Source organism: Mustelus asterias, chromosome 14, assembly GCF_964213995.1.
Source record: "Mustelus asterias chromosome 14, sMusAst1.hap1.1, whole genome shotgun sequence".
Taxonomy (NCBI): Eukaryota; Metazoa; Chordata; class Chondrichthyes; order Carcharhiniformes; family Triakidae; genus Mustelus; species Mustelus asterias.
Genome location: NC_135814.1, coordinates 8,252,965 through 8,265,461, shown reverse-complemented (window position 1 = coordinate 8,265,461; position 12,497 = coordinate 8,252,965). Strand labels below are relative to the sequence as shown.

The window sequence follows — 12,497 nt, the reverse complement described above, 5'->3', positions numbered from 1 at the left end:
CCGAACAGGTACCGGACTGTGGCGACTGGGGGATTTTCACAGTAACTTTATTGTAGTGTTAATGTAAGCCTACTTGTGATACTAATAAATAAACTTAAACTGAATGAAGAGAGGTGGATGTAAACATACGAGACCAGATACACTTACAAATTGTCAGAAAACACCAGTGCCCAAACCATTGCTGCGCTGGATTTCTGCTATTTGCCAGTTGACGATCTGTCGCGGCTTGGCACAGCCCCAGGTCCCAGATCTTGTTGATTAGCTCGTTGTTGTTGAACTGGCTGAGAACTCAAGAGGGTCAAACTGCAGGAGGACTCAGGCTGGGCCAGCTCTCACTTGCTGAGGCTGGCTGAAGAGTGCAGATGTCCCTGTGGCTGCGCCTCCCTCCCTGCGGGCAGCAGCGGCGCCTTTCCCCCCGCATTCCGGCGCTGCGCCCGCTCCCTCGGTGCAAGTCGGGCGTTAGGGCGGCGGTGCCGGAGACTCCGCTCGATGGGCAGGCGGAGCGGACCGCCGGGGATCCGAAAAGCCACCGGGATCTTCCCGTGCAGGGTCTGCTTTCGAACATCTACTGGCACTTTGTGAAAGGATACTCTGAGAAAACCCACGAGTTGCAGGTGAGAGGGAAGGGGGTATTTAGCTGTTGGTGGGAACCCCGCCGGCGGGAGTTGGTCTCAGTGTACAGCACACACACACACTGCTTCTTCCTAATGTTCAGTTGAGTTTAAGTTTTATTTATTAGTAACAAGTAAGGCTTAGTGTGGCGACTAGGGGAATTTCACAGTAACTTCATTGCAGTGTTAATGTAAGCCTTACTTGTGACTAATAAATAAACTTTACTTTGACTTACTTTAATCAGAGAGTGAGTGAAACCTTTCATCAGCTAACCATGACGCAGCCACTGGATTGGCTATAGAACATCTTAGGAAAACGGGGATGTTCCGTGTCAAACTTTATTATACTTTTCCAATTCAATCAAATCAAATCCAATTCAGAGTGTCAACAAGTTGAGACATTTCCGATCCAGGCTGACAAGACAGGGCAAGCGACCAAACCACCCTGTCCTGGGCCTGATCTACATGAGCCAAGCTGATTGGAGAAGGGGGAGGTTCCTCCTCCAAGACTTGCCCATGAACAATGGGCTTATTGAGCGCATAAAGGGCGTTTTCCATATTGAAATTTCTTAACACCTATTCCGCAATACTTTGGACTTATGTTTTCCTCATCATTACGTCTTGAGACCAGCCCAGTCAGAGAGCCAAATGTCCCACTTGCCAGTCTGTGGGATGTTGCTCAACTTGTAAGGTCCACGTGCCCTCCTTGCCCTGCTTTGTAAAAGACATTGACTGAGAACACACTCGGGCGGGGTGGGGGAGAATTGAAATGTTGTAGATGAACTCAAAGCTCTGTAAGGACTCTGACAGCCAACATCCTGAGATGGGCCCAGATGTCGATGGTATTGACACCATCCTTGAGGCCCCTCATTTCCTTTCCTGGGCTGACTATCCCAGCCACATCCAGGCCCTTACCTCTGTCCCTCCATAGTGCCCCTGACCTCCACCCTCTGTCCCTCTCTCTTGCCCTTCTCCATGGCCTTGACCCTCCACCGAAGCAGTGTAAAATCCCCGGTTGCATAATTAATAATGTCGGGGGTGTCAGTTGATTTGGAGTGTTCTCCCACCAGCCTCTTCTGCAGGAAACACTCGTCGTTCCTGCTCCCGCCCATGGGACTTAGTCCCCAGATGGGAGAATTCTACCCCAAGTGTTCAGAAAACACAGGAAAAAGGAAAAAAGGGAGGGGGATGGCAGTACTGAGCAGGGAATGCATTGTAATGTTGGAAAGACAGGATGTTCTCGAGAGGGCAGAGTGAAAATGTATTTGGTTAGAAGCAAGAAGAGTGTGATATTTTGTAGGCCTCCAGATAGTGAAAGGGGAGTAAATATGTGGAAAATCACAGAGCGGTGCAACATTTATAGAGTGTGGATATTGTGGGAGTTTATCCAAATGTCAGTTGGGACAATGCTAGGATAAAGAGAGGAAGGAATTTCTGAAGTGTGTTCAGGAGAACTTCCTTGACTGGTATGAACTTGGTCCACTAGAAAGGAGGCATTACTAGATCTCATGCCAGGGAGTGAAGTGAGCAGGAAGACGAGTAAAACTGATCTTTGCATTCTATGGTTCAAACTAATGTAAAGTGCAACTTCACATTGGAATAGGGCTAACTTCAGTGGGTGAGAGGGGATTCAGCCAGGGAACCAAAGATTGGCAAGTAAAACTAACAGAATAATGACTGATTATTGAGGAGATGTTTCAGGTATAGGTTTGATGAATTCCAATAAGGGGGAAGGTTAAGGGAACCAAAACTAGGGCTCTCGGATGAAGAGGGAGACAGAGAATCGAATGAAACAATAAAAAAAAGCGGGCGTGATACCGGTTGGGTGAATTCTTCAAGTGAGAACCACGTCAGACATGTTGGGTAGGATTTTCCTGATGTGGAGATGCCGGCGTTGGACTTGGGTAAGCACAGTATGAGACTTCTTACTAGGATTTTCCTGCCATACTTGCCCTAAGACCGGAAAATCCTGCCGAGGTGAAAGGATCTTTGCATGATCCACCCCGACACCCTGTTTACTTAACGCTGGACATGCACACGCAGCCACAACTTTCTTGGATTATATAGATTACCAACATAATCCCAACAATTTTAAAAGGAAAGAAATCTCTCATCACAGTTGCAAGAGGTGGGGTGGGGACAATTAGGGGTGAAGGAATGTGGCAGATGGAATTTATGATAATAGAAATTAGGAGCAGGCATTGTTCAGCCTCTCGGGTTCGCTCCGCCATTCAATAAAATTGTGGCTGATCTGATAGTGATTAGGAATTTTGGAAAATTAAAACCAAAGCATCTACTAACCAAAACAGCCACTTCCTTTAAGACCCTAGGATGAAGTCCATCAGAACCTGTCAGCTTTTAGTTCGAACAATTTTCTCAATACCCTTTCTCCGGTGATTATAAAGGTTTTTAAGTTCCTCCCTCCCTCTTATCTCTTGATTCACAATTATTTCTGGTATCTTATTTATATTCTCTGCAGTGAGGACAGATACAACATATCAATTCATCTGCCATTTCCTTATCTTCCATTATTGATTCCCCCAATTCGCTCTCTGGAGGACCAATGCTCACTTTACTTACTCTTTTTTTCCTTTTCTGTTTAATATAGAGAAATGATGCATTTTAGCAGGTGGGAGAAAGTGAGGGAATACAGACCAATTGTCTAAAAATGTAAAAGGACACAGTGGCCTGGGGATTTTTTTTATTCATTCATGGGACATGGGTGTTGCTGACTGGGCCAGCATTTATTGCCCATCCCTAGTTGCCCGAAGGCAGTTGAGAGTCAACCACATTGCTGTGGCACTGGAGTCACATGTAGTCCAGACCAGGTACGGGGTGGCACAGTGGTTAGCACTGCTGCCTCACAGTGCCAGGGACCTGGGTTCGATTCCTGGCTTGGGTCACTGTCTGTGGAGTTTGCACATTGTCTGCGTGGGTTTCCTCCAGGCGCTCTGGTTTCCTCCCACAGTCCAAAGATGTGCAGGTTAGGTGAATTGGCTCTGATAAATTCTCCCTCGGTGTACCCGAACAAGCGCTGGAGTGTGGTGACTAGCGGATTTTCACAGTAACTTCATTGCAGTGTTGATGTAAGCCTACTTGTGACTAATAAATAAACTTTAGGCAAGGAATGCCAGATTTCCTTCCCTAAAGGACATTGGTGAACCAGATGAGTTTTTCCAACAATGGACAATAGTTTTCATGGTTATTATTATTATTTCCAGATACTTTTTAATGAATTCAAATTCCGCCACCTGCTGTGATGGAATTTGAACCTGGGTCCCCAGAACATGAGCTGAGTTTCTGGATTAGTAGTCTTGCGATAATACCAGTAGGCCATCGCCTCCCTAATGTGCATAGGTCCCGAAAGGTGGCAGGAAACATTGAGAGTGTGATTAGCAAAACCTATGGGATCTTAGCCTTAAATAGAGATGTTGAGTACAAAAGCAGAGAAATGATGCTGAACCCACATCAAACCCCGGTTAGGCCACAACTAGAGTAGAACATAGAACATAGAACAGTACAGCACAGAACAAGCCCTTTGGCCCACGATGTTGTGCCGAGCTTTATCTGAAACCAAGATCAAGCTATCCCACTCCCTATCATCCTGGTGTGCTCCATGTGCCTATCCAATAACCGCTTAAATGTTCCTAAAGTGTCTGCACTATCACTGCAGGCAGTCCATTCCACACCCCAACCACTCTCTGCGTAAAGAACCTACCTCTGATATCCTTCCTATATCTCCCACCACGAACCCTATAGTTATGCCCCCTTGTAATAGCTCCATCCACCCGAGGAAATAGTCTCTGTGCATTTCTGCTCACTGCACTTAGATTTATCAGCATGGTTCCAGGGGTGAGGGACTTTCGCTACAATTTGCATTGGAACAACTGGGACTGTTCTCCTTGGAGCAAAGGAGATCGAGAGGATATTTGACAGAGATGTACAAGATTATGACAGGTTTAGATGAGGTACAGAAATGAAAACTGTTCTCATTAGCTGATGGTTCAAGGGCTGGGAGGGATACAAATTTATAGTTTTGGACAACAGATGCAGGGGAGGATGAGGAAGAATTTATTATGCAGTGTGTGGTAATGTCCTGGATCTCGTTGCCTATGTGGAAATAGAGATGCTCAGTTATTTCAAAAGTAAATGGGAAGGGCACCTGAGAACAAAGAAAATTACAGCACAGGAACAGGCCCTTCAGCCCTCCAAGCCTGCACCGACCATGCTGAGGGAAATAAACTTTTGGGATAGAGCAGGGGAATGGGACTGATTGGATTGCTCCACAGAGAGCTGGCATGAACCCGATGGGCTGAATGGCCTCTTCGGTGCCACTAAGTCTCTATGGCCTCACGAATCAGGTTTCATTTTTTCAGGCAGAGCATTCCAGAACATTGTAGCTACATGCCAAATTCATTCCGTCTGCCTTGTTTGCTAATTATCTTCAATCTGATCTCTCTGGTTCCCCACCCATCCCTCAGCAGAAGAAATTTCTCCTGATTAACTCTATGTAACATCTCTATTCATTCCCTGCTCTGAGGAGAACAAGCTCAGCTCCTCTATTCTGTCCACGTTACTGAAGTCCCTTAGCCCTGTTACCATTCCACAAATAATTCCACAGTATATCCTGAAAGGGACAGAATCCATAGAAATTAAATTGAACTGCAGCACATTACAGATTGTCTCAGGAGAATAGGAACAGGAGTTAGAGATTCAGTCCCTTGAGCTTATCCCATTATTCAATTAATTTCTCTGCCTACTTGCTTGCTATGTTAACTTTCTGTGATTATTGTACAAGGACACTTGGATTCCTCTGCGTGCTAATAAGTCTTACTTTAAAAAGAAATAATCTTCAGATCTAATCTTCTAACAAAGAGGATAAGTTTGCATTTCTCCATATTATTATATTTCATTTGCTGCCTTCTTTCCCTGTTAACTTAAACTTCATGTATAATGATATGCTGGCATTGAGAACTGGAGAAGGTTCACTAGGTTGCTGTGAGACAGCAATGCTAACCACTGCGCTGCCCTAACATTCTCTCGCTCTCATTCATGATATCCCATACACTACATTTAAATCCACGCAAGTACTTAATCTGCTATAAACGCAAATATTTGTATTTATATACACACATTACAGTCAGCAAAGCTCAGGACAGATCGAGCGGCACGTTCTCCTCCCCGCTGTCATTCCGCCCTGCGTGTATGTGTCCACATAGAGAGAGAGAGAAGACAACACGGTCAGTCAGTGCGGGTCTCGGTCGGCCCACTTCTTAGCAGTTAAGTTCTGGATAACCTCAACAGTTCCCAGAACTCGTATTTCTCCATCATACTGAGAATGTGTGTACTCCCCTAATGCGTACAGGGGTTATGCCCGTGCTTTTCTGAAAGATCTGGAGTCGATCCGGGCCAGTGCTATCATGGATGTGATTCACTCCGGTGAGAATCTGTCTGTGAAGGAGGACGTAAAGATGCACACACAGGGAAACTGCACCTTCACAGCTTGACTCCTGGACTTGCACAATTTCACAAGCTGTACTGTCTGGAGACAATACACATCTCTTTAACCTGTGTTGAATGCTCCCTCCACCCACATTGTCTGTGCATTTAAGACCTGGCTGGCTGTAGAGATTTGCATTCTAATCAGTATTCTGTAATTTGATTTCTGTGTCGGTGCCCTGTTTGAGAACAGAGACCACTCCATCTGACAAAGGAGCATTGCTCCGAAAGCTTATGGTATTTGCTACCAAATAAACCTGTTGGACTTTAACCTGGTGTTGTGAGACTTCTTACTGTTACATTTCCAGCCAGAAGCTGTGTTAGGGGTGCGCGTTGCTGGAGGGGCTGAACCGAGGGCTGCCTAAGCTTGGTATCGGCAAACACCACAAATTGCACAATCGACTGCTGAACAAGGAGCCACTCACTGAGGAAGAAGAGAGGAAACTCGGAGCAATTCATTTCTGAATGCATGCATTCATTATTCATTTTTAAACTCTGCAGATTAAGTGGCCAAGGCCGGTCTTAGATTGTTAACTAGCCAGTGGCGAATGTATTTACGACCAAGGTGGAAACTGTATCTAATCTCCATCATAAGTGCACTGGATAGAACCGCCATTATTGATACCTTTAACCACCAAATACTTCACCTTTCTTATCATGTGTGCCACTCTGCTGAATATTATAAAGTGCAATTTTAATTTTTAAACACTTTGGCTGCTGACGTTGTAGCGCACAGATTAATTTTTGGAGGGATATGGAACTTAATGATAAAAAGATAACATCATTCTGCACACCCTACGAATTCAGTTAAAACTGATTACTAATTTTCTTGGAAATCACTGAAATTCTTAAGAGACGTATTTGATTTAAAAAAAAATGTGCAATAGCTGATCAGTAAAATGCAATTTATAATTTGCACCCCAGGTAATGGGAATCTGTATGTAAGCAAGACTTGTATACCAGGTTTTTAACCATTGCAAAAATCTCCCCTTTCTTATTGGATGGCACGGTAGCACAGTGGTTAGCACTACTGCTTCACAGCTCCAGGGACCTGGGTTCGATTCCCGGCTCGGGTCACTGTCTGTGTGGAGTTTGCACATTCTCCTCGTGTCTGTGTGGGTTTCCTCCGGGTGCTCCGGTTTCCTCCCACAGTCCAAAGATGTGCAGGTTAGGTTGATTGGCCATGATAAAATTGCCTCTTAGTTTCCTGAGATGTGTAGGTTAGAGAGATTAGTGGATAAAATATGTAGGGATATGGGGGTAGGGCCTGGGTGGGATTGTGGTCGGTGCAGACTAGATGGGCAGAATGGCCTCTTTCTGCACTGTAGGATTTGATTCTATGATCTAATCCTTTCATCTGTCAATCAAACTGAATCTAACCCTCAACCCCACTGTGATGATGATGTGGATGCAATCAAGCATTAATAATGTTATAATGATAGGGCTAAGGGTTATGTTAACCAACATCTGTTGAAACTGTTTGAATGTTTTTTTTCAACTCTTAGCCACAGGCAGGCAGTTCTTTTTCAATTTTTAAAGAGCAGGGGATTTGAATAACTTAATGACTTGACAATTCTACATACCTCATCCACCCCTCATGAGGATTTATATGTACTCTAAAGGGTTTGAAGGTTTGTAACTCCCAGGAGTTGCCGGATAAGGCCCTTTCTGCAGCGGAAATGGTGTCTGTTTAGACTCAGCACTGAGTTTGTATGGCCCTACTTAGTTTGGATTTCCCACATGTCAGAGTCACATCCTATCCCTTTCCCTAAATGGCGAATATAGGATCTTTCCTTTCACCTATCATTTTTGTATAGGTTTCTGGAGCCTCTACGACTTGGTGAAAACAGAGGCCAAACGTTCATTCATTCTCCCTATTTCGTTTGCCCAACTCCTTCACAGTGGCCCAGTGGTTAGCACTGCTGCCTCACAGCGCCAGGGACCCGGGTTCAATTCCGGCCTTGGGTCACTGTCTGTGCGGAGTCTGCACGTTCTCCTCGTGTCTGCATGGGTTTCCTCCGAGTTCTCTGGTTTTCTCCCAAAATCCAAAGATGTGTGGGTTAGGTTGATTGGCCATTTGGAAATTGCCCCTCAGTGCCAGGGGGATTAGCTGGGTAAATGTGTGGGATTACGGAAATAGGGCCTGGGTGGGATTCTGATTAGTTATAAAATCGTATATTGCATGTGTCCATATTTATGATATTGTAGAGTCATAGAATCTTCCACAGCAGGAGGCCATTAGGTGTTGTGTTGTGTTGGCCCTTTGGGCTATTCAATTAGGCCCATCCTTTAATTCTTTCCCCCCATCGTTCCACAAATGTTTCCTTTTCCAATTCTTATTTTTCCAATTATTATTGAATCTTCTCCCGCCAGACAAAATCTATTCGTAACCAATCTGTGTTTTAAAAAACTTCTCCTCACATCTGCCCTGAGTTCACTGATGATGTAATGTGATGGCTCTTGTCATGAAATGCTGTTTCCCACTTTGCTCCGTCCCACGGTTCCGCTCACCGCCATGACATGAAGGACGGCATTATCAATCAGGAGTGCCACCTTCTCTGATTGAGAGGGCATCTCATTGAAACATGTAGAGGAGGTGATGGCCTAGTGGTATTTTCACTAGACTATTAATCCAGAAACTCAGCTAATGCTCTGGGGACCCGGGTTCGAATCCCATAGAACCATAGAATCATAGAAGCCCTACAGTACAGAAGAAGGCCATTTGGCCCATCGAGTCTGCACCAACCACCACCCAGGCCGTATCCCCATAACCCCATGCGTTTACCCGAGCTCATCCTCCTGACACTAAGGGGCAATTTAGCATGGCCAATCCATCTAATCTGCATATCTTTGGACTGTGGGAGGAAACTGGAGCACCCGGAGGAAACCCACGCAGACACGAGGAGAACATGCAAACTCCACACAGACAGTGACCCAAGCCGGGAATTGCACCCAGGTCCCTGGCGCTGGCTGCAGTGCTAACCACTGTGCCGCCCCTTAGTGTCCAGAGATTTGTAGCTTGGGGTAGTATTGGGGTAAATGCTTGGGGTTACGAAGATAGGGCTTGGGTGGGATTGTGGTCAGTGCAGGCTTGATGGGCTGAATGGACTTCTCCTGCACCGTAGGGATTCTATGAATTCCGTCGCGGTAGATGGTGGAATTTGAATTAAATAAAAATGATCTGATATTAGGAACCTACAGATGACCATGAAACCATTGCCAACTGTCGGAAAAACTCACCTAGTTCACTAATGTCCCTCAGGGAAGGAAATCTGCCATCCTTACCTGGTCTGGCCTACATGTGACTCCAGAGCCACAGCAATGCGATTGACTCTCAATTGCCATCCAAGGGCACCTAGGGATGGGCAATAAATGCTGATGTGGAGATGCTGGCGTTGGACTGGGGTAAACACAGTAAGAAGTTTAACAACACCAGGTTAAAGTCCAGCAGGTTTATTTGGTAGCAAAAGCCACCTGTCGATATGCGCGATCTTCTTCGAGATCCTCTCCACTTGGAGCCGGCAGTTTGCGGTGTCGATGTTAGTCATGATGTGGAGATGCCGGCGTTGGACTGGGGTAAACACAGTATGAAGTTTAACAACACCAGGTTAAAAGTCCAACAGGTTTATTTGGTAGCAAAAGCCACTTTTGCTACCAAATAAACTTTTGCTACCAAATAAACCTGTTGGACTTTAACCTGGTGTTGTTAAACTTCTTACAATAAATGCTGGCCAGCCAGTGACGCCCATTTCCTATGAATGAATTAAAAAAAACATACGACTCTTGTGAGGAAGTTTTCTGTTGATGTTACAGTGGCACCCTGCCAAAACCTTCGGGAGAAATTTCAGAGCAAATGACTTTCTTTTGTCTGATTTGTTTTTGTAGATTTTGCAGAAGAAATGGTTTGGCCCCATTTGGATGTCTAAATTTGGTCCCCTCACAGTCGTCAATGTGGCCAGTGCTGATTTAATTGAGCAGATTTTGAGGCAGGAAGGTAAATATCCCGTGCGATCCTACATGCCACACTGGCGGATGTACAGAGAGCTGAGAGGACACGCTTACGGACCACTTTGTGAGTGAGTATTGTGGGAAGCATGCAATGCTACCTCCAAGAGCCCATTTCTTTGAAGGTTTATCAATTGCAATAACATCGGGCTTGGGGCAAGGATTATCCAATCAGACGACAAAATGTCTCTTGCTTTCCAATTGGCCATGCGAAGGAGGTGTACTAAAAGGAGGAATGTGTTGGATGACCAATGGTGGGAGTGGGGAGGTGGAGGCAGGAAGTCACACGATGAAACCTCCCTGAAATACTGTGGTGTCCCCAAGAGGTTGGCATTAGGATCACTGCTTTTTTTGCACACCTCAGTTGTTGGCAAAATTCTAGAATCCATCGTTAAGGATGAGATTTCTAAATTCTTGGAAGTGCAGGGTCGGATTAGGACAAGTCAGCATGGATTTAGTAAGGGGAGGTCGTGCCTGACAAACCTGTTAGAGTTCTTTGAAGAGATAACAAATAGGTTAGACCAAGGAGAGCCAATGGATGTTATCTATCTTGACTTCCAAAAGGCCTTTGACAAGGTGCCTCACGGGAGACTGCTGAGTAAAATAAGGGCCCATGGTATTCGAGGCAAGGTACTAACATGGATTGACGATTGGCTGTCAGACAGAAGGCAGAGAGTTGGGATAAAAGGTTCTTTCTCAGAATGGCAACCGGTGACAAGTGGTGTCCCGCAGGGTTCAGTGTTGGGGCCACAGCTGTTCTCTTTATATTAACGATCTAGATGACGGGACTGGGGACATTCTGGCCAAGTTTGCCGATGATACAAAGATAGGTGGAGGGGCAGGTAGTATTGAGGAGGTGGGGAGGCTGCAGAAAGATTTAGACAGTTTAGGAGAGTGGTCCAAGAAGTGGCTGATGAAATTCAACGTGGGCAAGTGCGAGGTCTTGCACTTTGGAAAAAAGAATAGAGGCATGGACTATTTTCTAAACGGTGACAAAATTCATAATGCTAAAGTGCAAAGGGACTTGGGAGTCCTAGTCCAGGATTCTCTAAAGGTAAACTTGCAGGTTGAGTCCGTAATTAAGAAAGCAAATGTAATGTTGTCATTTATCTCAAGAGGCTTGGAATACAAAAGCAGGGATGTACTTCTGAGGCTTTATAAAGCACTGGTTAGGCCCCATTTGGAGTACTGTGAGCAATTTTGGGCCCCACACCTCAGGAAGGACATACTGGCACTGGAGCGGGTCCAGCGGAGATTCACACGGATGATCCCAGGAATGGTAGGCCTGACATACGATGAACGTCTGAGGATCGTGGGATTATATTCATTGGAGTTTAGGAGGTTGAGGGGAGATCTAATAGAAACTTACAAGATAATGAACGGCTTAGATAGGATGGACGTAGGGAAGTTGTTTCCATTAGCAGGGGAGACTAGGACGCGGGGGCACAGCCTTAGAATAAAAGGGAGTCACTTTAGAACAGAGATGAGGAGAAATTTCTTCAGCCAGAGAGTGGTAGGTCTGTGGAATTCATTGCCACAGAGGGCTGTGGAGGCCGAGACGTTGAGCGTCTTCAAGACAGAAATTGATAAATTCTTGATTTCTCGAGGAATTAAGGGCTATGGGGAGAGAGCGGGTAAATGGAGTTGAAATCAACCATGATTGAATGGTGGAGTGGACTCGATGGGCCGAATGGCCTTACTTCCGCTCCTATGTCTTATGGTCTTATGGTCTAAGGTCCCCGGTGGGGAGGGATTGTCTTATGAGCAAAGCTTAAAGGGGTTAGGACTCTACTCATTGGAATTTGAGCCTCATTCAAAGGGGCTTGGCAGGATAAATGCTGAGAGGATGTTTCCCCTCATGGGAGAGTCTAGGACCAGAGGGCACAGTCTCAGAATAAAGGGGTGCCAATTTAAGACTGAGATGAGCAGGAATTTCTTCTCTGAGGGTTGTGAGTCTTTGGAACTCCTTGCAACAGAGAGCTGTGGGGGCAGAGTGCTTGTGTACATTTAAGGCTGAGATAGATAGACATTTGATCAGTGAGGAAATCGAGGGTTACAGGGAAAGGGCAGGAAAGTGGATGTGAGGAATGTCATTGGATCAGCCATTTGAATAGCAGAGCAGGGTTGAGAGGCCAAACAGCCTACTCCTGATCCTATTTCTTATTGTCTTATGCTACACAGCACAGAAACAGGCCATTCGGCCCTGTCAATCCATGTTTATACTCCCCCCACGTCTACTCCCATTTTTCCTCACTTAAATCTATCATCATAACTCTCTATTCCCTTCGCTCTCGTACAACTGCCTAACTTGCCCTTAAATGCTGTTCATATCAACCACTCCTTGTGGTAGCATGTTCCACATTCTCACCACTGTTTGGGTAA

General features: G+C 45.5%; 1 protein-coding gene across 2 annotated transcripts in view; it reads left to right on the top strand.

The window, feature by feature from the left end:
* Window positions 1-239: 239 nt before the first annotated feature.
* Window positions 240-12,497, top strand: part of cyp27a3 (cytochrome P450 family 27 subfamily A member 3) — a 71,463-nt gene continuing 59,205 nt past the window's right edge. For both annotated transcript variants that reach the window (XR_013499488.1, XM_078227858.1), the window contains exons 1-2: window positions 240-614; window positions 9,996-10,186. Coding sequence is in view for 1 of the 2 variants with exons in the window: in XM_078227858.1 (XP_078083984.1) it covers window positions 363-614; window positions 9,996-10,186 (443 nt within the window). In the remaining variant the exon portion in view is untranslated. The remainder of the gene's footprint in view (window positions 615-9,995; window positions 10,187-12,497) is intronic.